We start from the raw sequence: 27,770 nt of genomic DNA, 5'->3' as shown, positions 1-27,770 counted from the left end.
AATTTCCAACCCTCTTTTTATTTTATATCAATGATTGAAAAAAAAACAGCACACTTGTCTCGTCATTTCATTTGGATTCCAGGACATCGGCTGCGGAGGCACATCTTCACCGGCAGCAGGAGGTTGAATATCCTTATAGAGGTTATTTAAGTGATTTCTAAGTGGGGTGAAAGTAACCAGGTTGAATTCAATGCCACAAAAATTCAGGCATCGGTTTTCTCCAAAAAGATAAATGTTCCGAACCGAATATAATAATGTCAGGACAGACAATTCCGCTTTCTGCTTCGATAAGTTTATTGGGGGTTAAAATGTCTTGGCACAATCATGTCACTGGAATTGCGAAGGTTTCCATTCAGAAAAGAGTCATCCGTCTGGCTGGAGACGCGAACATCATTTGCAACCTCGGTAGTTTAGAACATCGAAGAAAGGTTGGAGATTTGTCTCTCTTATATAGATATTTTCACGTGAAGTGTTCAAGTGACTTGGCATATTTGATTCCACCAAGAGCGGTACATATCAGAAATACGCGATAGACTGTGGCTGCTCATCGTTTTTAAAAATCTGTTTTTCCGCTAATCAGCTGTCGCCCCCGTACGAATGACAATTCTCAGAAGATGAGAAACTTGTGCGAGCTAAGGACTAACGAGGTCTTACCTTTTAACGTGTGATTCCTAACACGGAGCTCGAACTTCACTGTTCAAAGATGATGATGAGAAAATCAGTATCATCCGTATAAGCTGTCACATGTATTGAGGAAGTACATATATGAAAATATTTCATGAGGACATTGGCGTAAATAAAAAAAATAATTGCAAAACAATGGATCCCTGAGGGACGTCTTGTTTCATTACTGAAGATGTAGGTATAGTTCAAGTGAACGATATAGTTCAACCTACCTTTCAACAGCTTCCCTTTAATAATATATTTAGGGAGCTAACTAATGTCGTTATTCAATAATAATTTCTGATTATATATATTATATTTCGTTTATATAGGTGAGTTGGAAAGTAGGGAATCAAATAACAGGGTAATAATTAAAAATACTTCTGAATATTACTCAGATATATAAACAATCGATCGCTTCAAAAACACTTCACCAACTTTTTTCGAAAGCTCCTGATAATTCTTCTTCCATATTCTCTGTTTCTATATCACTTTGCCATTTAAATCAATAATGAATTTATTTCCACCATTGATATGGAAGTGTCCAATCTCCATTAGTATTTTTCAACTAAAATTACTTTTTTAATCCTTTTCGGCAATATTAAGTACTTCTTCTTTAATTAGCTCTATTGCCTTTTTATCAAAATTTGAAAAATTATTTTTACGCCTGATGCTTTGTTTCAAATTTCCCCAAATCAACTCGATGGGATTAAAAACACAAAAATAGGGGGGAAGTCTCAGTATGGTGTGTTCAAACTCTTCAGCAATACTCTCAAGGGCATACACTTTTTCAAATGTTTTTGTCCGTAAAATTTCAAGTAGTTGGTTTTTGGTATAGTTATCTTCAAAATACAAATTTTTATCCATTGAAATACTTTGTATTTCATCTTTCCTCGAATTTTTTTTTCGGTACTTTGATGAGCTTTCGCCAATGATAGTAAGCGTTGTCAAGAACTATTACACTATTCGCATCCAAATTTGGGATCCATGTTTTTTCGAACCATTCCTCAAAAATATTAGCTTCCATGTTCTTATGATAGTCAACATTGCAGTCCTCAAGTTTTCTTCCACATAATTTCAAAGAATTTGGAACCCATCCTTTACTTTCTCCGCAATGCACAATCATTAGTCGTGATCCTTTGTTTGCAGGCATGTTAGGCGTACCACATTCTCGAACCATCAGTCCACCCTTCCGTAACTATGTCGTGAGTGTCATACCAAGTTTCGTCCAAATGGAAAATTTGCCGTTGTTCCTGTCTATATTTAGTTATTTGTTCTAAGTATTTGTTACGCAATTCCACTATTCTTCTGCTTTCCATAAACTGCTTGACATTATTACTATTTTAAATCTAAATCCTAGTTACTTTATCCAAATCTGAAGAGTTTTTTCACAGCAGCTCACGTTATGGTCGGAAGTATTGAATTTCTTCCTTATAATTTCATTGATTTTGTAACAGTCGTATATTGTTTTTTTCAATGATTTTATTAGATGAACATCTAAAGGTTTTGGTAATTCCATATCACATAGCGTCTTGCGTTCATAAGGTTTGTTTTTGACTATTTTACGTACAGTTGAGAAAGGAATTTCAGTCCAATCTGATGTTGCTTGTAATAGTTGTTTCCCTCGAAACCAAACTTGAGATGTAGATTCTTATATGCGTTAAGTAATTATATCTGCACCAATATCGAATTTCAATACTCAAATCACTAACAGTTCCTGAACTGAATATTGACAACACGACGGCTCGTATTCTATTCGTCACCGTCTTCAAATTCAATTTTTTGACTCTTCAGCCAATCATAAAACTCAGTTAGTAAAAATCATCCAATACGAACCGCCAAGTCTACAGTCAACTTGGCAGAGGCTTTATTTCATTGTATTGGTTTTTTTGCCCTTTGAGCTCGCCGACAGCTTTAACTATGCACTATACCGGTTACTTCGACTATACCATCCATTACAATTTGTTACATTCTGTCTTTCAGGTATGACTCGAGTATTCCAGATTCATTCTTAGAGAACCATATTTTAGGAGAATAGTAAAAAATTGTTGTTTTATGAGTGCTTCATGTTTAGATAGAGCTTACTCAGACTGATATCCTGTCATTTGATTTTCAGTAAGGAGTATTCGGAAACTTTCACAAAATAAAGCTTATATAACTTTTTGTTATTTTTCCTTGAAAATAATTGGAGAATCTGGTTTGTTGAATTTTCCATCTTCATTATTTCTCCTAACAAGGAACATAGAGCTTTGTGAGAGTAGCTACTCTTCTGAGTTTTGAAGTTGAAAAGTGCTACTCAAAAACTTGTGCCTAAGTCCATACCGTTTCAATTCAATCAATTAAGCCCCTGTGTTGTTGAATTCCACATAGTAGAACGGCCACTACGCCAATGAATTCCAACCAATCCTCCATCCAATCTTAACTGCGACCAATTTTCACCAGTCAGGCTACAACCGAGCTATTCTGCTCCGCATGCGGGTATTCCCGTCTCTCTCCGTGACCGGGCTTTCGCATATCGTCGTCTTTTTTTGACGAAACCCATGGCCGTCCTGGATTCAACTCCGCATCTGCTATAATCGCGTGAGGAGAATTTCGCTCTGTCTATATGACAACGGGTGGGGAGCCCGACAAGCGACTATCGACCGCATCGACTAAAGTTTCTGGAGCGAAAGTAGCTCGTACTCGATTCTTAGTCGGTGATCTTTTTTATTTTTTCAGTGGTATAACTTGAATTCAGAAAGAAGCCTCAGCAAAAACGGAGTCGACTGCGTTCAAAACAAAATGAAAATACGAAAATCCACGATAATGCTCGACGAATATTTTTCGTACGGCGGGCGCCAAATTGTTATGGAAAACGAAGCGGGGGTGGCGCTTTCTGTCGAATTGATGCTCGAGAAGTTGAAACAAGTGGAAATTCGGGGTGGAAATGTTCGGAACAAAGGATCTCTTCAAATGGTCCTACGAGAGAGCGATCTCCTTGGGATCGGATCCGAGTTTTACACGTTAATGAATAATTTTAATGAGAAGAGACGGATGATTTTTAGGTCTCCTTGGTTTTCTATGCTTTTCAACTTTTTATTGGCTGTATTTGATTCAGGTACGTTGAGAAACCCAGCACTGTTTTCACAGTTATTGTCTCTGACGGCGTCACTTTACCAAGAAATAAATATTTTTCAGGTTGATTTGTCTGACAAAACTCTTTCAAGAATGTTCGTAATACCATATGAGATTCCGTATTAGAGCCAATATATCTGTTCAATGGATACCTGAATGCTCAAATAATTGAAAATTGGAAATTGTTTTCATTAACACACAATACATATCAGAACTGTGACACATTTCTCAACGCACTTTTCACAAACCAAGTTGGCGTCAACAGAACATGATCTAAACCAATTCCTCTGAACTGTTATTACGAATATATACCGAGTGTCCAAACAGTGTTTATTTTTTCGTTATGTCGATATTGCTATTTATGAAAAAATCCTGTATAAAAATTATACGTTACCAGAAAGACCAGGTTATGAAATTGGTTTCAAATGATGTACAGGGTGAATCGAACAATCATTCTATTTTTCTCTCTTTGAAATGGTACCTTCGGTGACATTCAGCACTGAATTTTTGTATCCAAAGGGAGTTGGTCGTTTTCCGCTTGATCATAGGTTTCCATATGTAGCGTATCTCTACGTTAAGCTTGTTGCATCGCCAACTACAATCAGCATACTGAAAGTGCTGTTTGTTAGATTTCAAGGGAATTTCAGTTGACATCGAGCGGTGGCAAAAACATGTCTATTACTAGCAGTTCTGACGAAGAAGTCATCATTATAATGGCCGCATTATTGAATGTAGAAGAAAATAGTCACAAAAGAAGGGATGTGGGGTCCATCCCATTAGTCAAAAAAGGGCAAATCTGAGAGAGTTTTATCATCTTTTCAACGACCTGAAAGAAGACGAGGAGAAATGTTTCCAGTATTTCCGAATGACTCCAGGCAAATTTTCAGAACTTCTGGATATTATAGAGCTTGCCTTAACAAGCGACAGTTTTTCGCCGTTCATGTTCATAGGTACTGTCTGATATTGTGCTGTCAACTAATGGAAGATCAAAACAGAGATATAGAAACTTCCCAGGCACGTTTGGACACGTTGATGCTGGCAAGCGCTGGCCAGCGACTCGCTCACAGTCCGTCACAGCACGTACCGTTATTTGCTGGACTGGATCGGAGAGCTTTGCTGTGCTGGGCTAGTGGGGGTTGTCCATTCATTTTCATTGTTTTAATCCTGTCCGTATTTTGACGGGATGGGCCGTGCCGGACAAATGGGCGACAAGCTTTATTTGCCAGACTGGATCGGAGAGCTGGAATCCTTTCAACGACGGACGCTCTTGGCTGTGCCGTGCCTTGCTAATAAGCGGTTCTCCATTCATTTTCATTGTTCCAATCCTATCCGTATTTTGACGGGACGCGCCGTGCTGTGCTGTGCCGGACAAGTGGACGACACGCTTTATTTGCCGGACTGGATCGGAGAGATGGACTCCTTTCTGGCGGCAGACGATCTTGGCTGTGACGTGCCTTGCTAGTGAGCGGTTCTCCATTAATTTTCATTGTTCCAATCCTATCCGTCTTTTGACGGGACGGGCCATGCTGTGCTGTGTCGGACAAGTGGGCGACAAGCTTTATTTGCCAGACTGGATCGGAAAGCTGGAAACCTTTCCGGCGGCGGACGCTCTTGGCTGTGCCGTACCGGGCTAGTGGGCGGTTGTCCATTCATTTTCATTGTTTCAATCCTATCCGTATTTTGACGGGACGGGCCGTGCCGTGCTGTGCTGTGCCGGACAAGTGGGCGACAAGCTTTATTTGCCAGACTGAATCGGAGAGCTGGAAATCTTTTCGGCGGCGGACGCTCTTGGCTGTGCCGTGCCGGGCTAGTGGGTGGTTGTCCATTCATTTTCATTGTTTTAATCCTATCCGTATTTTGACGGGATGGGCCGTGCCAGACAAATGAGCGACAAGCTTTATTTGCCAAACTGGACCGGAGAGCTGGAATCCTTTCAGCGACGGACGCTCTTGGCTGTGCCGTGCCTTGCTAGTAAGCGGTTCTCCATTCATTTTGATTGTTCCAATCCTATCCGTATTTTGACGGGACGGGCCGTGCTGTGCTATGCCGGACAAGTGGGCGACAAGCTTTATTTGCCAGACTGGATCGGAGAGCTGGAAACCTTTCCGGTGGCGGATGCTCTTGGCTGTGCCGTGCCGGGCTAGTGGGCGGTTGTCCATTCATGTTCATTGTTTCAATCCTATCCGTATTTTGACAGGACGGGCCGTGCCGTGCTGTGCTGTGCCGGACAAGTGGGCGACAAGCTTTAGATTGGCTAAATGCGTTGTTGGACAAAATATATGCGGCTTCCTTGACTTTTCTCCTAAACCAGTATCCCTCCTTGTGGATGATTTCAGCTTGAGACCACTTGATGTTATGTTGATGAGTTCAAACATGCTCTGCTACTCCTAATTTGCAATTCTTGGAATAACAGTCCGCGTTTGGTGGCCTGGTTGTCGTAAGGCTACTACGGATAGTGTTTCTGGATATGAAGTAGGTTCTGATGTTATACTTGGACCCAATTCTTCTTATCCTTTTCGACAATCCTCTGATGTAGGGAAGTACAAGTGCCCGAAAGCATCTACTAGAGTTTTGATGATTCCTCTCATGATGGTGGTTGGGTTCCCGGTTTACATACTGTCTCATGTGAGTGGGTTTTCGGTATACAGTATCGATTCTCTTCACCAATACCTCTAAGAATGGCAGTTCGTTGTTAACTTCCTTCTCCATTGAGAAAGTGATGTGTTGTTGATGTTCTTCAGGAAGGTGTCTAGTTCTGTATTCCCATGGTTCCAGATTATGAAGGTGTCGTCAACGTATCTCAACCAGACTCGGGGCTTCTTGTGGGCTTCTTCAATGGCCAGAGTTTCAAACCATTCCATATATATGTTGGCTTTAACCGGTGAAAGTGGCGATCCCATTGGCAGTCCCTCATCTTGTGTAAAGAATGCTTCCTTCAGTTGGAAATAACAGTTTCGTACACAACATCCTAGTAATTCCATGAAAACTTGTGTCGGTGAGTTTGTTCCATCTTTTAGGTCCCCATCTTCGGATAGCTTCCTCTGTATGGTTTGAAGTGCTTCTTTGATAGGAACGTTGGTGTAAAGGCTTTCCACGTCGAAACTGATTAGTTGATCCTGCTCTGTATGACTTCGATTGCCTCTAGTAGCTCGACAAAATGCCTTGAATTCTTCACAAAAGATGATGTTTTTCCTTACAGTGGTTTTAATATTGGTAGTAAAAACGTCGTGAAGTAACTTGGCTTGGAATCTTTCAATTTTCTTTTATTGTTAATAATTTTTAATTTTCATTTGTTGTTAATAGTTAACTTTTTAATTGTTGCTTGTATTTTATTGTAATTTCAGTTTTTTTTTCTTAATATAATTGTTATTTTCTAGCGAATCTTTTTAATTTTTATAGATTCTTTCAGGGATTTTAAATCAATTCGTATCATATTAGACAATGTAAGTCCGAACTAATCAAATTCAGGAAAAAGTGTTTTTGTATAATTCAATGTTTATATGAAAGTAGCTATTTCAGGAAGACACTTTTTTTTATTCTTTCCTTCCAATTTAAATAATGTGTGTTGAAGATTCATACGTTTGTAATAACTACCAGTTTATTTCCTACACAATCCTACTCTATGAATCAACCTCATTCAACAGTTTGCCATTAAATTCGAAATTCTTGCCTGCGGAGAACTTTCGGAAACATTACCACGGCGACTTCACCAGAACTTCGGTTAGTATTGGGCGAAGTACACCATTCGACGGTAGAAATAAAAACCGATTACGATTTCGTTATTAGTTGTTGCACTTGACCGTTGCGCGTGAATAACCGCTTGATATTTCCGAACTACTTTCATGATAGCTTGGACGAATTTATTTTCGCAGGATACCGTCGGTTGCAAATGATTTTTTTCCAAAATGCTGTCGAGCTGCAGAGAAAATATTTTGAGAATCCTCACCGCAGGAGGGCCGCAGTCTATTGCTTATTTTTTTCCCAAAATCTTTAGGTTTTTATTGATATTTCGGCTTGGTTTTTGAAATTCGAACTTTCGCAGATTTTGCGTAGTTACCATTCTTGTCTCCCCCTTTGTTCTGGGCCGTCGTAAATATTTCCAATATGGTATTTCCCCCGTGAAAGGTAGCCTCTACCATATTCCTTAAATATTTGATGGGTATCGCTCTTATGTGGTGTATGCCCGCTCCAGTGTCCTCCTTTATTAGCTCCCTCAACGTCTTCAATTTCTCCAAAAGGTCTGCCGCTGTTCCGTCGAAGGAGACTTTCGTAACCTTTCTATTCGATATATTCCCGGGTCCCCTGACTCTAGTCATTTGCTCGATGGTTTCAATATCTCCCTCCAATTTGGGCAATTCCGGAAACTTTTCCTTAAACATTTTCTGAGTACTTGTGGTCATTTCAGGGTCGTCTGGCTCAACGATGATGACCTTGTGCACCTTGTCTTCCGTATCTAACGGATTGCCCAGGATTACCCTTGTGTTTGTATACACCTGATTCTCCCATATAAGGTTTTCTACACTCCTGTAATCGACGTAATTGTCGACTGGCCCAAGTTCCTCTGGAGTGGTGAGCCTTGACGCAGGGCACGTGATGTCCCTGCTCGTTCGCAGTCCTCCTGTCGTCTTCCGTATGCTTCCTATAGTCACTTCCCTTATAGCGTATTGTCCGGGGGGTATATGGTTGCCAATGGGTTTGTTTCATGATTTTTGGTTTAAGGTTCACTTGATAGAAATTTCAAATTGAAAAACAGTGCACTTGGTTTCAGCTCTCTAAGTACCGTAGCTCTCCATGTGGAAAAAAATTTCCACATGGAATAAAATGTACACGAAAAATCATGTTTGGAAATAGGTTCTATATATAAAATATACACAAAGTCGAAAGATCACAAAATATTCATTTAAACTATGAATTTATGCATTATTTAATAAAATACAGTTATGAAAACCAAAAAATATAGCAACCTGGATTGAAGAATAATTCCAAATATTCAATTTATTTTACAATCCTCAATCTGTACAACTGCAATTTCTTTTAAAAAAGATTTCTACATACATACCTCTTTCTAATATTGCTACTAAATTCAAGCATTATAGGCTGGCTTTGGTACCTAATCTATTCAATCCTCCAAAACTTGAGATGAAGGTTGAACGAGGTCAAGTATAGACAGAATTGATTGTACTCGAACTGATCCAACAAAAGCTTCTGAGGTACCATTGATCATATGATAAAATTTAATGAAGGAAAATGTATCATACTTTCAGCAACAATATTAACTCCAGATAATACTTTCTGTGGAGAATACTTGAGGTTGAAATAAAAAACTGTGCCTTTCCGCGCAATTAAAATCAGCACAAGAATGCACCATATTAATATTCAAATATATTTCAAAAACACTTTTAAAACACACAAACAAACTCAATGAAAAAACGAAATAAATAAAAAGCTAATAAATTGTGATATGGGTACTTACTCCATTTTCCTGAGAAAATGAAAGATCAATTGAAATTTCCTATAATTATTCATTCATTTTTGTTAGGGATGAAGCCAACAAACAAATAAATATACAGTAATAAGATCGCTCGAATCCACGAATTAAGCATAAAAATGGACAATACTATTTTCCTTGATAACTGATATAGTATATACAAATTATATCTAAATATGGAATTAATGAAGTCGCCCCGGAGCACCAATTAATTTTTATTGTTGTTTTTATTTTATTTTTATCGTTGTTTTAATTTGATATTTTATAAATATGATTCTATATTAGAATTTAACGAGCTGTATTTTCAAATGGTTTTCGAATGTTCATGAACCCTAATAAAATAAATCAATTATGCATTCATGCCACCCACCAAAAATAAGAAATTCAACGTTACTGGAATATTAGCCATATTGTCATTCAGTCAGACAGCGCCCTCTGTAGTGTATTCGAAAATGTGCTCTTTCTAATGTCAATGGTTTCTACACGTAATTTCGTATTTTTGTAAAAATAATTTCAAAATGAATGTTAAGCCTGGTTTTGTTAGAGCTGATTCCGACAACTTACCAAGAGTCGATTTTGAAGTGATCGATGAATTTAACTTAGAAAATTTGGGTAAATTTTCGTTTTGTGGACACCCGGCGATTTTGAAAAAATTTTTGACTGTACTTACGTATTTTGATGCGTAGATTACGAATCCGAAAGAAAAAAGCGGCGCTCTGCCTTATTTAAAAAGTTACGGCCTTTCAAAGTTCAGAAAAGGGCAACTTTTCAGCCTTCTTTTTCACTAAATAAACTATTTAAAAACACAAGCATTTATTCACTAGGTCACCTACACACCTTATTCCTCCTTCTTTAACACTTTTCACTTCAATAATCAACATTTTTCTTATAAAAATGTTAAAAAATGTACGAAGCTGCTTTTTGGTTACATATCACTGTATTTTACGTTTTTAAGGTTGATGATATGGTTGGTACGACTGATGCTGTCCATATTCCTGAAGTAATTCAAATGTTTTTTACCTTCATTCTTTAGATCGTAAATTGGTTTTTGGTGGTGTATTACGAATTTGAAATAGTAAGCGACGGCAAATACCAACCGCTTTTTTCTGAAATGTCACTAGTAACTAACCTAAAAATAGAATAATGTCACCAGGAGAAGCTTTCGTTTTTTAATTAAGTTTTTTTATAAGAAAAATGTTGATTATTGAAGTGAAAAGTGTTAAAGAAGGAGGAATAAGGTGTAAAGGTGACGTAGTGAATAAATGCTTGTGTTTTTAAACAGTTTATTTAGTGAAAAAGAAGGCTGAAAAGTTGCCCTTTTCTGAACTTTGAAGGGCCGTAACTTTTTAAATAAGGGAGCGCGCCGCTTTTTTCTTTCGGATTCGTAATCTACGCATCAAAATACGTAAGTACAGTCAAAAATTTTTTCAAAATCGCCGGGTGTCCACATAACGAAAATTTACCGTTTTCACACCGAGTTGATAACAATAACAACAAAAAAGGCATCTGTCAAATTGGATCATCAGATCTGTGATTGGATATTGAAAACCAATACACTCAGCAACTCCGCTCTAGACACGATCAATTTTATTGGTCAACAGACACGTGGCCCCATTAAATTCTTGCTTTTCGAATTGTACTTTTTTCTGCAAATATAAAGAGATCTTGGGACCGATTAGGCTTGATAAGTATAATATATCCCTTACTCGATCAGTCTATAAGCAAACCAGTATCATTTTCCATAGCATGAAACAAGCCCATTGACTGAGCATCATCGTGAGCTCCTTGGTGTCCTCGGGAATGTTTGGGTTGTTGCTTACCTTCTGGGCCAATTCCTTCGTTACTGATTCTGCTTGTCTTGCTAGTCTAGCAGATTTGTCCCTCTTCCTCGTCAGTTGTTCATGCCCTTCTCCTTCGTCGTCCACATCTGGCGCCATATGGCCCCGCTCCTCTGTTTGGACTTCCCTGTTTTGGGTATTCGCCTGCCTGGTATATTTTTTCTACCGCTTCCATTATGTCTTCCTCCAGCCATGTATGGAAGAGTTCCAATGTTTTCTTCATTTTATGAAATATGTCTTTTATTTTCCTCTCATTTTTTGAGAAATATGGCATTATCTTCTCCAGTTCCTGCATCTGAAATGTATTCCATCGGATTGCTTCCATGAGGGTGAAGGCATCTGGACTCTCTTTCTTTTTTTAATATGCCCCTTCGACTTTGTCGAATAACGTGTCTGCCGCTCTCCTCTTCCTCGGTGCTTTAGAAACCGAGTTGCTTCTGCCAACCTTTAGTTGTCTGATTAGGTTTAACTGTGCTACATTCTTATTATTTGTACTACCAGAAGTGCTGGGCTGATAGTCTCCCGTCTCTTCTAATTGTAATTCTTTGGAATTCAGAGTAGCACATGAAAACAGGAAATTGCTTCTTTTCAGTCATTTCTCAACTACAAATTCACATCGGAATCATATTTTGAATGAATCTGTTAATAAAGAGAATTCCACGTTTGACTCGGTATGTAATGGAGTGAAGTTTATATTTTACAGACGATTCCTCTATCAAACCATTTCAATATTTTACATAGACACCCAGTATATTTGCGCAAGAGAGATAAATAAATTATTATTGCGAATTGTCTTTCTAGAACGAAAATACTAGCCTCTTTCTGAGCCCTTAACTGAGAAAAACAGAACCCATCCAATTGAAATTTCAACAATAAAATAATCCTGCGAGTTATTTCGAAAACATCGTATATAACTACGTAAATTCCGCCTCGCGTAGAAGTATATTTTTAGTAAATTAATTCTAGGAACCGCTTTACAAGGGCATGCGCATACCGGAGCACATTTGAAAGTAGTCTCTCAATGCGACATCGTACACGAAAGGTTTTCTGCTGTGCAGTGTTGTCGATACGGCGCAAAATAGGCAAGATCTGCGTATTATCAGTATCCTCGCCAATAGTCTACTCGTATACAGTAAGTAACACAGTAAGTCCGCTACGTATGGAAGTTTTTTTACAGATTGACTTCGCAACTTTTTCTTGAGAAATAAGTGAAAAGCAGCTTCTTTCATTTTGTCATGTGGTCTAAACCTGTCAATTTCATCAGTTTTTTCGAAGATTTTCGAAAAACCGATTTTCTTTCAGACAGAAAAAAGGTGCTCATTTTCCCATTTCATACCTCTCCTCCAAGTTTGAATTATCTACTGTCACTTCGTTTGTTTCCAATTTTTTCGATTCTTTCGCTCCACCGATTTGAACGAAACATGATTCAACAATTGTAATTTTGATAAATACGAGACTTCAGTGTCACATTTTGCCCAGAAAATACCCAAATTGGCCTGTTACCAATAAAAATAAATGAATGTACCTCCAGAAATTAGTCTTTTTTGTCGCAAAGTTCAGGATCTAGTTTTTTCATTTCATTAAAAAAGATAATTCATAATGCAAATGATAATTTTCATAAATCTCATATTCTTTATTTTCATCATTCAATGTATAGAGAACTTAAACCAAAATGACTATAATCAAATTCACAAAAAACCAAAAAAAGAAAAAGGAAACTACTTTTTTTCAAATCTTCTCCTTACACTTTCTCTACCAACCCCTGTATTTGAACCTATACTCCCAATATTAATTTTTCGCTTTTCGGCAGTGCTCAAACAAACATTGAGTTGTTTTTCTTCTTCATACTTGACTATGCCCGCGACTTCGTCCGCGTAGAATTTGGTTCGTCGCATTAGGTTTCGTGACACACCATTTGGAACAAATTTATATATTTCCTTCAAAAATACAGTAACTAAAAAAATATGCCAACTGCATTAAGTAATGAATAGCTTCGAGAATCGAAGATTTGAGAATCGAAGCTATTCATTACTTAGTGCAAAACTATCACAACCGTCAACGACGTCTGCCCTCACGCATCGGCTCGCGTTCTCGGCGATGGCGCTTCAGTGCTTAGACCGCCCCTCTACCTGCGCGCTTCGTCCCGCGCCGTCTTACAGTAGACGCGACACGTAGTGGCCTACTGCGTTGCGTCAAGTGATCACTTTTAAGCGATTCGTCCAAATGACTTACTGTAAGAGACAAGGTGTATCTACATTAATTACTCAAAACGACAATTGTATCAATTTAATTGTATTTACGGTTCAGTATTTTGTATTTAGTGGCTACCACATGAGAGGTAGATACATGCTATCGCGGACTTTTATTTAGAACGATTTAAGATAAACAATCTCACGATACATTATCTGCGTGTAACGCTAACGAACACCAAGATAGCTCTCAGGGAGCACTTAATACTTATCGTTAAATTATAACTAAAATTACACAAAACCTTTGTGAATTGTAGCATATATGTTATTCTGATCTATAAGCTGTATTAACGTAAAGTTTCATCTGAATCAGTTCAGTCGTTTAGGCGTGAAAGAGCCACAAACTTATATACATTTATCCATTTATAATATTAGTATAGATATAGATAGATTGGATAATGCGGTTTCCAGATACTATCGCAAACATAGCCAGTTTCTTTGAATTGTTTCAACATCCTTTCCACATTTCTATAATGAATATTTTTTCCTGGATGTCGACTATTAAAAATACAAGCCGCATTTTGATATATTATTTTCGCCTCACCACATATAAGAACGATTTCCTCTTTGTTATGTGTAAATAACTTAGTTGTGAATTATGACTGTATGGAAATATTTACCCAAAATAACCCGATTTGGCAGTAACCTAAACTAAATATTTGTTTCGTAAGCCTATTAAATATATCTCGGTCTCAATAGAAAAAAATGATTCTGATGTAGAAAAAAGTTTATTTCAGTTCAGTTTCACATATTCAGTCTAAAACGGTAATAAGAAATACTTCATTTTTTGAGATTATTTTTTAAATGTGTCACATGACGCTGTTTTTTCACTCGGAGATTTTAAAAGAAGCTTCCATAAGAAGCGGACTGTATTTGTGACACTGTATGTATTGTAATATTTGATCCTCGCGTATTTCTTACGTTTTCTGAGTTTTGCGGATTTTATGCGCAATTTACACAATGCCACTTTATCTCAGCAGAAGAGTTTCCCTTCCGAGTGCTTCAGGCTCATTACCATTCAGTGTTGATTTTTTGTGAAACGAGCAGTTTGACCGAACCACCTCTTAGCTGAAACAAAGTTTTCGTGACCCAAAACCAGACGGCGCAGGATATTTTCAGTGGAGTTCGGCTGAACTAAGGATGCCTTATTGGATTAAACTGTCATTGAAGAACAAACCAGAGTAAGTGAAGGAGATTACTGTATACCAATTACTGGCCTTTCTACGCCTTTAGAAAAGTGACAAAAACCGAAGATTCTGCTGTGTTCTGCAGCTTTTTGGGCCTGGGTTTCGTCTGCAGCTGGAGACCAAATTTCCAAAAGAGTTGCGAGATATATTTGTTTATTTTCGTCACTTTTTTCATTGAACTGTTTCAGGTACATAGTACTTGGGGTTATGTGCATCATTTCTTCTATGAATTTTTATATCGCGGTTTCCGATCGGATTTGGCGGATTTCTATCAACCTCTCGATATTGGCAACACTGCTGCTGTGTTATAACATCAAGAATATGTACACATCGACGCGATACGAAATTTAGGGTCACACAATCATTTCCGACATACTGTAGCGTTGAATATTTCGACGTTTTTTTTTTTTTTGAAGTCATAGTATATATATTCCAGTATGATTACCTGCATTTCGAAATTCGAATTAACGCCAGACTCGTAAAAGTTAAAAATAGAGCCGTAATAAAAGTGAGCCCCGTGTGGAGTGCCCTCTGTATCTAGCTAGCGGTACTTCGCCGGTTGCCAGCGAGAGGTCGGTCATAAAAACAGGAATTTGAAGCCGTTCCTTTCATCGATTTTCTCGATTGGGCATTTGGATTTTCCTTTCTTAACTTCAGGAGAACGAGCTAGTCGTTGCGACAAAAAACTTCTCCAGCTGTTCGCGTAATGAAGAAATGACTAATAGAAAGTTTCGTTCTATCAAGTTGATTGGTAAAGCAATATCTGATTTGAATTGGGAACCTTCCACATTTTATTCTTTAAAATCCATGAACGGAATGAGAAATGATATTCAAAACTAAAATTAGCGTCCCTCAGGGTCCTGTTTTGGGGTCAGTATTTCCACGTTCTTGTATACAAGTGTTGGTTGTTAATTACTTTTAGTAACCCTAGACAAATGATATTTCGAATGATAGAAAAAAAAGCCTCTTCGAGGAGAAGGATAGAACGTAGAAGTTGAAGAGCTCGGAATTCTCGAAACAGATGATTTTCCATGTTTCAATATTACGACCAAATATAAACCAACTAAGAATGTTTTGAATTTGTTTTTGAAACTTCTTCAAAGTTATCTTTGGAAATTAATTCTTCATTTTCATAAACTACACTTCAGGATTTGATCTCCACAAACTTGTAGTTTATGAAATGACTATGGATCTTCATCAAGTAACGGCCAAATCAATCAGAAAATTAAAGGAAGCTACGACTAGTTTCGTTCTTTCTAAGGTCACAGAAACACTCGTCAAAAAAAGGATGATGCGGTTTTTGCAAGACCGAAACATCTTGAATAAGGTCTAAATTTTCATTCCAGGCCGCAAAAAACACGAATGATGCCATTTTCCACTTTTTGGAAATGGTATATCTAGGAATGAAATAGGGCGTAGCAGCTTGGGCAGTGTTTTGCGATTTCTCGAAAACCTTTGGCTGCCTCAATCAAGGGGTACTTCTCCAAAAGCTTCAGTGTTATGGATTTAGAGATGTAAGCTACAGTTGGTTTGAGTCATACCTCTCTGACAGGAAGCAACTTGCGAAAATGAAAGAGAACAACTTCAACTCCAAATTAGGAAATATCAGGAGTGGCGTTCCACAAGGATCAGTCCTTGGGCCGATATTAATCCTATTATATATAAATGATTTAGCCAGTATTAATATACAGGGCCAGTTCACAATGTTTGCTGATGACACGGCACTGATGTGGAAGGAGTCTAATTTTGAGTTACTAAAATCAAAAATGGAAGATGATTTGAAGAAGGTAAAACACTGGTACGACTCAAACCATCTCTGCTTCAATGCAAAGAAAACCAGCCTTCTAACCTTCAAGGACATTCATGAACCTCTTATATTTGACACTACAACCATTGAAAACACTCTCTACCAAATTTCTTCCATATCCACATCCAAAGTCTCAAAAGGAAACTGACTTCGGGCTGCTTTGAAGTGAGAGTTGTGTCTGAGGAACTCGGTCTGCCAATGAGTAAGGTGACATATTTTTCTCCAATCGAATCACACCTGCGATATTGTATTGCATTTTGGGGTTATTGCAGCAAGCAATTGTTCGATTCTGTTTTTGTTCTGTAGAAACGAGCAGTCAGATTCATGTCCAGAGCTAAATACACCGACCATTGCAAACCGTTATTCGACTTTAACTTCCATTTTTATACTTGAAACTCTATTTTTGGAGCATAAGCACATGTCCAACGTCTCCGATACTGAGTGCACTCGAACAAGCTATAATACTCGTCAAATTTCGAGAAAAAACTTACCTCTCCCCATCCCCCACTTAGAATTAACGAAAAAATCAATAATGTGTGAGTGCAAAAAGACATATAAAAATTTGCCAACCTGTTTGAGAGAAATTTCCATATACTATATTTTTCGACAAAAAAGTCAAAAATATACTTTTACTCAAATCCTATTATACCCTACAGGAGTTTTACATTGATGCTCACTTTCTTGTATTGTTATAAATGTTTGCCTTTGTCAACTTATTTTATGTACTATTTACAAATTTAATTATACATATATTCATTTTAGTTCATAATAAGCTATGTAAATAAAATATTTTTCATGAAGATGCTCACTTTTTGTGTTGTGAAAATTTTTGTATTTGTCGACATGTGGTATATAGAATACTATGTCAAATTTAATTATGTACTGACATTAGATTATAGAAAGTAAATTGATGGATGTAGTCGTTACTACGTGGTAGGAGATCATAATGAAAAGAGAAATGAACATTTCTATGTTTTTTACCATAGTAACTAACTGCAGTTTTGTCCTATATGGATATTCTCAAACTTATACAATAAGTTTATATAATAAGTTTAAGTTTAAATCATAACTTTATATAATAAGTTTATTGTATAAGTTTGAGAATGTCCATATAAGGCGAAACTGCAGTAACGTTAGTATAAAGTGGTAAAAAACATAGACATTTTCATTTCTCTTTTCCTTTTGATTATAGAAAGCTTTGTCAATAAGAATATCTTTTCTTGGACAATAAAGTATATTGATTGATTGATAATTATGTGAATACTCTGATTTTCTAGTATTTGGCAAATATTCCCTGAACTATGATATTCACGAAAAAAAATTTAAAAACCTTTTCCAATTTTGCCCCAAAATTGTAAAATTAATCCAACCAAGTCTTTTCTATAAGCATTTCCCACAGTATGAACTCATCAATAAATATGTTGGAAGTTTTTTATCTATTTCTAGTTTAGTCGACTGCTTCGAATTTTTTATCTCCATTCTAAATTGTTGACCATAAAAATGCGCAATTTTGTGTGAAAATTTAGGAAATCTGGCCACATTTTTTTTGCTTTTCAATTCAAGATGGTCGACTAAGGTAATTTTTTTGGGAAAAATATTTCAGAACAATAATCAATGAGCTATATCACAGAATTCGTTGAGGTCAACAAAATTGATCCTACAGAAATTTTGGATATTTTCAATGTTTCTTTCAGATACTTATTCGGAGAATTTGAACATTTCAATAGAGTCGAAGAACCAAATGAAAATCCAACTTTTTTTCTGTTAATATGTGACAATTACTTTCAATTGTATATTTATCTCTTGACTATAATCCTTATGTAACAGTTTATGATGAGGATTTTGACAGCCATTGATATTGCACAATTTTCTTTTCTAGAGTTTTTGATGCTATGAAGTGGAAAAAGACAAGTAAACCATATTCTTTTTGATGTTATGAAGGACCATATTTCGTCTGTTGAGAAGGACAACAGTCCAATGGTAAATTTCATTTCTACATCACATACAAGTTTTGGAAATGGTTTTTGTTGTTAGGATAACACCTTTACGTCTTTTAATTACGTGGAATCAAATGTTAGCCTGCTACATTTGCTTTCGATTCTAACCAGGTAGTGAATTCAGCCAACCTGTATTAGAATTTTTTACTCGATATACAGTGCATTTCTTTAATGTCCATCCCCCCCCACTCAAAAAACTGAAATTTGGGATAATCAAATTAATGCATAAATACTGTATTTTGAAGTGAAATTGACAGATGAAGCTTTCAAGATGGCGACTGGGCGTCATCTGGGGAAAAAAATTAAATAGAAAGGGGGGTCTTGTGATACATCATTTTGAACTCTTGACGAATACTTCACAACCCCAGAATATGAAGTAAATATCTTCACCTACTACAAAATAGCGGAACATATAATAATTTCCTGGAGACAAGCACATTAATATCAATATTTCTAGAAATATTCCTTTTTATCTGCCATATGGCAATTCCAACAATCCGATAAGGTATGTTAAGTTATTTTTTGTTTATAAAAACGACCAAAAATGGCAGTACGACAATGAACATCATTGCTCAGTTAGAATATTTCATTTAGTTTTCGGTTTTACTAGGAGAAAGGTACCACGTCAACAATCTCTGAAATGGTCAATTCTCGTCCATTGGAAGAAAAAATTGAAACAATTTTTATTTTCGGTGGGACGCGTAACTTTCACGACACCGAAAGGATTTTCAATGAACGTTTTCCGAATCGTCCTATCTCTAAAAAATAATTGAGGGAACTTGTATCCAAATTCACAACTACCTGTTGTGTAGGTACATAACAAAAAGCCCCCAGGTCATCCGTCCATTCCGGAAGAACAGCAAGTGCAAATAATTGGTGAGATGGTAGTAAATCCTGAACAGTCTACTTATTCCGTCGCGAATGTTTGTGAGGTGTCTCCTTCTACTGTGTGGAGGCTTTTGAAGAGGAATAGATATCATACATACAAAATTAAAATGGTACACCAATCAACTGAAGATGATCCTCATCGAAGAACAGAATTTTGCGAAATAATGACGGAAACCATTTAAGGAATCCTACCTATCTCCACAATATTTGTTTTAGTGACGAATGTACATTTTTTTGAACGGCAATGTTCCCAGACAAAATTTCCGTTATTGGAGTGACACCAACCCTCACGTTTTCCGGGAAACACATACCCAATATCCAGAAAAAATTAACGGTAGGGCAGGAATATTGGGAAACCATATTGTAGGACCTCTATTGATCAAAATTTAACAGGGGAACTGTATTTGAATTTCTGGATACTACTGTTGACCCTCTCATCACTGAAATCGTCGAAGCGAATCCTAATGAATTCGATATGGATATTGTATTCCAACAAGATGGAGCACCACCACATTACTCCAGATAAGTAAGAAACTATTTGAATACTACTTTTCCCGGTCGTTGGATTGGCCGTCGAGATCCTACATAATGGCCAGCCCGCTCGCCAGATTTGACAACTTTGGACTTTTTTTATGTGACTATTTGAAGCAAAAGGTGTACGAAACTGAACCTGCTTCAATATTGGATATGCGTCAGGGAATGATAAATATTTGAATAAGAGATATTGACGTTACTGTGTTCGAAAATGTTCGGCGTGAAAAATCGGATAGGCTGTTCATATGTCAAGATCCTCAAAGCAACCATTTCGAGCATCTTCTGAACTGACCTCAAGCTTATTACCTCATATTATGTAGTTAAACGTCAATGTATTCAGGCAATTATTAAAAGTTCCGCCATTTTGTAGTTGTTGAAGACATGAACATTATATTCTAGGATTGTGAAGCATTCGTCAGGAGCTTCAAAAAGATGTGTCACAAGACCCACTTTTTCATTCAATTTTTTTTGTCGTAATAATATTGGATTGCGCAAATGGTCTTTTTCGTCCAATGACTCGACGGTTGCAACAAAACTTTTTACTTTACCTTTACCAACATATTTAGTTTTTCATCCCTAACATTGGGATCTTTTGGACCCTTTCTAATAAAAGTGAGATGATATGTCCTGAATGTTCAAAACGGTTTTCTGAAGGGTCAACAATTTGTGGCAATATTAGTAGAGATTGAGTTGAGACATTTGTGGGGTGGACATTGATTTTATTCATTGGAGTAGCCACAAATGGTCAATTTTTTTAAAGCCGTGAATCAGTGAACTAACTTACAATTTTCGAAAACAGAAGAAATATCTATATTGATAATAGAAGACCCACAATGATAGAGAGTGACTGTACTAATGAAAGATAAATATACAACTGGCATATTGAGCTGAAAAAGGAGTATTTTCATTAAAAAAAAGGCATATTGGCGTTCAACTTCTTCATCCATGTATATTATTTTTCATTGGTTCTCATCAACTCAATTTAACAATTTACTTGTCGAATGAAGGTTGTCTGAAAAAATATAAGAGCGGTAAAAACAAAAAACATTACATTTCACTTGTGGCTTTTCTAGAAATTTCAGTTTTTCCTTGATCTACCAGCAACACGCGGACACGTAAAAGGTACATTCCACCATTTATTCGAACTAAAATTGTAATCAGACACAGGTCGCAGGTACCCTAAAACGGGCGAAGTTGCCAGTTCTTGTTCAGACTCTGATTTCTAAACAGCAGAACCATCAGACTTGATGTTACGTACTTTTTCACCCTTTGTATAAAAAGGTATTTAGAAAACTGAAAAGATTTGAAGTAATTTGTGCATGAGAGAATTTATTTCAACGGATTTCGCGACCTATTTCTAACGGATGAAAGAAAATATTTGTCAGAGCGGTTTTTCCATTGTCCCTATCTGCATCTCTCTCTGAATTCTATATTCATCATTTAGGTCGCTTTCAAATTCATTATTTTACCTAAAGTTATTGATTGAATTTTGTTTATAGGGTCTAGTCAGCTTGTTATGATGATTATAAAATCAAGTTTTGACCGTTTTTGAGTCTATGGGGAATGTTCCTCAATTTGGGTTATTACAGCAAATGCAAGTTTGAACAAAATGAAGTTGAGTTTAATTCATGAGTTTTTCAAATTCACTTCGAAAAGTATTCAAATTGATGTTTCAAATGTTGGGTTTCAATTTTCAAAGGAATTTGTTTCTAATTCACATATTACTGGAGTTTTTCCAACACCAAACCGTTATTTTTAACACCTCGACACATGTTTCGATCACCAAGTGATCATCTTCAAAGAGGAAGATTAAAACTTTTTTTTTAACCCAAAATAAACCAGTTCGCAGCAAACAATTATTTTACGAACAACTACAATACAAATTGGTATGAGGCTGTCAGTTTGTGAATTTTCTAAATTGAATTAATACTAATTGTGTGTTGTTGTTCTGTTCTTAATTTGTTACTTTAATAATTCACTTGTTATTAAAATGTCATACACAAATGATGAAATGGCTGATATGCATTACGTTTACGGTCTGTCGCAGGGAAATGGGTTAGAAGCTTCTGGAAGATATGCTGAAATGTATCCTCAACGGCAGCATCCTTCACATAGAATATTTGTTCGACTTCATCAACGATAACGAGAATATGGTTCATATTGATTGTGGCCGCCATCGAGAAGTACGAACACCACAGCATGAGGAAGCAGTACTTAATTTGATTGAAGAACAACCTACTACCAGTACTAGAAAGATTGCTTTCCAGCTAAGTGTTGATCATATGACGGTATTTCGAATTTTAAAGAAACAACTCTTATACCCTTACCATCTGAACCGAGTACAGGCACTGATACCGCGATACTTTCCGAACCGTCTTGAATTTTGCAATTGGATGCTGGAAATGATTAGAAGAAATTGTGACTTTCTGAAGACCATAGAATTCACAGACGAATGTAGTTTTTCTCGGAACAAGATTATTAATTTTCATAATTACCACATATGGGCTGATGAAAACCCTCACGCTATTGTCGAAACTAACCATCGAGAACAGTTTTCTCTTAACGTGTGGCTCGGAGTTATTGGGAATGGGCCTCATTTTCTACCTCCTCGATTAAATGGTGAGGCATACGTTCAATTTTTAAGAGAAGTGCATCATGTACTGCTGGAGGAAGTTCCTTTGAGCGTCAGAGGGGATAGGCTATCGGAAATAAATTTTTAAATGGTAAACAAATAATAAGACAGAAAGTTACATTGGAAATAAATTTTAGGGGTTGCGTTTTCCACCCCTTAAAACCATGGGGTAAAACAAATAAATTACTGGCTAAGTGTCTTTTTGGTAGTACAAAACGTCAGGTTAATTTCAATATTGTAACTTTTTCAGTGCTTGTGAAAAAAATTGGTATACAAATTTTATGTACCCCCTTTAAAGGTTTGTATCTTAACAAGGGATGCTCCAATAAAGTTTTTTTTATATGAAAGATCCTATATTTTTTTCGATGAGGAATCACTTCCTTAAATGTTTTATACTTATTCAGTTACACCCTGGATCATACCAATTCATCAAAGAAGGACTTGATTAAAGTTAACAAACCATTTTCCAAAAGGCGTAACGCTCTAAATGTAGAAGCTGCTCCTCTAACGTCAAGTCAGATGTCCAGGTATTTGAGGCACAAGACATAAAATGTCACAAATTATCCATAAAGTATCTATTTTTGAAGAATATCTTCTCAAACTACTATTCAGAAGTACCAACACCATCACTATGGCCAAATTAATCGCTGCCCAACGACGGCACGCGATTTCCCTTACTTTAGTGTGACCCTTTGTCTAAAGTCAGCTGTATTTCGGAACTCCTCTATGAAGTAACCCTGTAGGATTCAATTCAACAAATTCTAAGCTTCACTGGTTAACAGAAGATGGCGGTGTACATGTCTGTCTTCCTTAAACCTCCTTTTGAACCAGTGTTCCTCCCTGACGGTTGCACTTGATGGCTCGATCGTCGTAGGAATTGTACTTTCAGTTCTGAAACAGATTGAATATTTTCGATCTTGGCAAGGTATCATGAAATATTGAAGCAAAGTTGGGACTTGTCTCATTTCCCTAAGTACTTTCATGGTAAGTGTTCATATTCCACCCAGAGCAATATATGCCGGAAGTATGTAGCATCCCAAACTTCTACACCAATGTGCCAGTGGTGTATTTTTTCAAGGACCTCTAGAGGAAGCCTTCAGGAGACAAAGGCAGGAAAACAGAACTTCACGAACTTATCTACCAAAGTAATGAGTCAGGAATACCTATTTTGAAATGAATGAAGACTGTTATGCGGATGCCACTCAATATTGATGGAGAATAGCCAATCTAGATATGAAAATACTGGCCATTTAAAAAGTTCTGAAGAAGTTGCTAATTCGGTTGAGATAATCGATTACACATATAAAATATAAAATTCGATTTTTTATGTAGTGAATGCAATGACTTTATAGAGTACATTTTTATCAAACTCATCATTGGAAAAAAACCACCATTAGTAATGAGTTTATAGAGTATTACACAAATAATGTGAAAGAGGGGAAGATCTATTGGTATTTTGCCTACCTTCTATAAAATTATCGAAAGAATAATGGAATCGCAAAGTAGAATGTTTATGTCTGAAAACAATATTTTACCCATCAAACAATCTGGATTCAGAAGGGGGTATGGCTGTGCAACTGCTGTTACTGATGTAGTTGACGACTTAATTGAGGCTATTGACAAAAGTAAAATGAGTGCGCTCATTCTTCTCGACTATTCAAAAGTCTTCGACTTGATAAATCATGATATGTTGTTGTCAATGCTACATTATTTCAGATTCAGTATTTCAGCTCATGCTCTTATGAGATCGTACTTAAGTTATAGATTACAAGTTGTTTAACTTAATAACGAGCTTTCTACACCGCTGGAAGTTATATCAGGTGTTCCTCAAGGAAGTATTTTAGGACCCCTTCTGTTCACTGTTTATACCTCAACCTTCGTTGACGTACTCAAATTTTGTAAATATCATCTCTATGCGGAAGATACGCAGATCTACTTCTCTTTTAGATACTCGGATTTGGTAGCTGCCACGGAGTCTATCAATCACGATTTGATTTCCTTGCACAAGGTATCTGTTGATCATGGACTGAAAATCAATCCTGACGAATCGATGGCTCTGCTTTTTGGAAAAGATAATGTTTCAGATTTTTTGTCTGATAACGTTATATTCAAAATTGGAGACAAAAAAATACCTATTGAAACTTCTTGTAAAAATTTGGGACTTACAGTTGATACAACACTTCGCTTCAAAGAACACGTTACTAATAAATTGAGAATCGCATACGCTTCTCTAAAGCTAATTTTTCCTCAAAGATACTTTTTATCAAAAGACCTCAAAAAAATGTTATGTGACACCTTATTGCGATGTTGTTTACAGTCCTCGTCTTAATCAAGTCGAAATTCGTCGTATACAGAAAGTACAGAACTCATATGTTCGTCTAATTTGTGGTATTACAAAAGTCAGTCGTATATATCAATTACTGATAAACTAAAAGAGCTTAAATGGCTAAATATGCACAACAGGCGACGTCATCATATAGCTTGCCAGTTTCATAATATATTTAAATCAAAGACTCCACCTTATCTACATGAAAAACTCTCTTATAGAACGGAGATCCATAATTTGAATATTCGTAAACAAACCATTCTTACTATACCATCACACAAAAAGAAATATACAAACGGTCCTTTTCCTACAATATGGCAGTCTGCATAAATAATTTGCATAAACTGGATGGATCATACCTACAACTATCGCCGTTGGTATTCAAATCCAAATTCAAAAACTACCTACTAAGTATTCAGCGAAGTTCTCAAAAATTGTTCTGCTCTCTCTCTCTCTAACCCTTACCTTCTTATGCTTTCTTTTCCACTCCTTCTCTTTATTTACTTATCTTTACTCATTTAGATTCGTTATTGTACCTACTGCTATCTGTTAAAACTGTAAATATCTCTTTGGTATTGGTGGAAAAACAGAAATGGTTTTCAACTGTGAACCAATAAGTCCAGCCATTTATTCATCAGAATATCATTTAATAGCACCACCACTACTGTATATTCTTCTGTTTTTTTCTTTGATGTGTAATAACTGTTTTTTTTCTTCACCGTAGTGTACGCTGGTCAGGCCCTATCCCCCGAAGCCCCGATACATTTGGGAGGGCGCGCCAGCATTATCAACCAATGACCACTCCCCACACCGTGGGGTAAGTGATCATTGGGTCCAAGAATCATGTGCCCTGAGCAAACGCAGTGAGCCAAGAATGACAGCTTTCTGCATCTGTGTGGCTAAGATTTCTGCCTTAGTGCGGGAAGCCGGTATGATTTTGAGATTCGAGAGTAGGACTCCAAGGACTCCAATAATCAGAACGACCATGATTATTATTATTATTCATCTTACAATACTTCATCACCAATTGATTGGGGACCTGAACGGGCCACGTCTAACAGGGTTAATGATTTGACTCTTGTGGCAACGATTATATTGTAATTGTTAAATCCAGACCTGTAGTAATCAGACTAGTTTTTGAATGGTAAAAATAGTCAATGCAGAAGGGACATAATGTCGGCTACTATGTTGGTAGGTCTATACCTAACTAGTGTTTTCTCCTTGTTCGATGCCTTTTAATCCTGATATCGAATTTACCCACGGTTACTCCCATGTATGATTGACGAGTCAGATACTTCCTACAGTTGCATTTTGGATTGATGTTTTAAATTCTGAGAGGTAGCTTCTGTATTGCTCTGGGATGTATTGCTCTGCATTGGTTTTATTAAGTTTCAGTAGCTTTTTGGAAAAATTCTCTAATATGAGTTGTTTTCGTCTTGAGATATTCTAGAGTGTTGAGAGGGGGCGGAAAGATAATCACGCCAATGTTTCCAGTGAATGTCATTTCGAGTGTGAAAGGCTTATAAATAAAAATGTGAATAGATGTCAACCACTCCGGGACTGTGTTAATGATCTTCATAAAAAAAGGGAAAGGCAGTGGAGTTACATATATAAATTTAAAAAATGAGCAAAGCTCTTAGGGATAGGACAATTATCGCAAATAGTTTCAACATACTCCACAGTATCTGGGGAAATCACTTGACGCGCGACATGATACCAATACCTCGTGATTTCCCCGAAACAAACAATATGGTAAAACACATACCAGCGTTGGAAATGAAATTTGCGAAATGTTTATGTAGCTAAAACCTGAAAAATCACCCGGTCATCATGAAATACATTCAGAAATTCAATCATCTTTTGTTTCAATATAGGGTGATTTCTAAAAATATTAAAAACTGGTATCATTAATAAAAATATCCATCATATAAATTATACATTTTTCACACTATGAATTTTATTCATGACACGTTTCACCAAACAGTGGTTTCATCAGTAATGACACATCAAACTATTCCAAAAAAGGGCAAATTAGTAATAGGTAATCAACTATTAGACCCATTATGTAAAGACTTAGTGAAAATCTTATAATATAGTGTTTTTCGAATACGTTATGGATTTTCATCAAGTGGCGGCCAATTCCATCATATACTCTCTTTCTCTATTTTGGATGGTCGTTGCTTCCTATCTTCAGGCGCATATGACCACTGCTCCTTCTGTTGGTTGACAGGAGCTTCGTCGGGGGGCGCAGCGGTCTTGCACGAAGCAGTGCTGCCACCCATTTTTTTCCGAACTTTTTTCATTATAAAAACAATTTGATATTTATGAAGTGGCCTCCTGCTTGGGAGACCTTTTGGTTTTTTCCACATATACGGCCCCCTTTACGTGATTATCCGAATCACCCGGCCTGGATACCGGCGTGAATAAAGGGGACCCTTTATTCATCACTTTTTTTAAGTAATTAACACTATATGGACTAACACAACACAAAAAGGGGTCCCACGATGACACATGGCATACGCGTACCTTCTTTGTGGGCGGACGTTATCAGCACGTCCGTCCACTACCGCGGCCACCACAGAACTCCAAAAAATGAATCCCATCATATACTCATTTTGTTGATTCGTCTAAGGTATCTGATACGTTATATGATTTACGAAAAAATTTGATTCAGAGACAAGGTATTGTTTGGCATAAATGAAAACAACAGTGTAAGTGAAATTTAACCTTTTTCCTCTAGTATATTGTGTAGGAATCCTATGAATGATATCTGATTCAATTTCATAACGAATGTTTGCAATAAAAACTGAATGGAGAAAAGTGTTTAATTTGGTGTTCATATAAAAGTACTCGTTTCAAAAGTATTTTCTTTCGTGTAATGTTCACATGAAAGTAGTTGTTTCGAAAGGGATTTCACTTCCAGTTCGTGTCTGAAAGTTACTTCTTTGCATGTACAACACATTTTTGTATTTCTAGAGTTCATTTTGAAATGAATTGTTTTCTTACTTTCTTTCAAAGATTTACACATTTTTTTGTATAAAGATGGA

General features: G+C 36.7%; 1 protein-coding gene across 1 annotated transcript in view; it reads left to right on the top strand.

Moving 5' to 3' along the window:
* LOC111509530 (synaptic vesicle 2-related protein) overlaps window positions 1-17,005 on the top strand; it is a 33,981-nt gene extending 16,976 nt beyond the window's left edge. Inside the window, exon 11 of the mRNA XM_074179751.1 lies at window positions 15,886-17,005. Within this exon, the coding sequence (XP_074035852.1) occupies window positions 15,886-15,951 (66 nt within the window). The 3' untranslated portion in view covers window positions 15,952-17,005. The remainder of the gene's footprint in view (window positions 1-15,885) is intronic.
* The last annotated feature ends 10,765 nt before the right edge of the window (window positions 17,006-27,770 follow it).

Source organism: Leptinotarsa decemlineata, unplaced genomic scaffold, assembly GCF_025532065.1.
Source record: "Leptinotarsa decemlineata unplaced genomic scaffold, Ldec_3_MD MMD2_tig00026282_RagTag_RagTag, whole genome shotgun sequence".
Classification (NCBI taxonomy): Eukaryota; Metazoa; Arthropoda; class Insecta; order Coleoptera; family Chrysomelidae; genus Leptinotarsa; species Leptinotarsa decemlineata.
The sequence above is the reverse complement of the archived record's forward strand: the minus strand, read 5'-3'. Positions and strand labels throughout refer to the sequence as shown.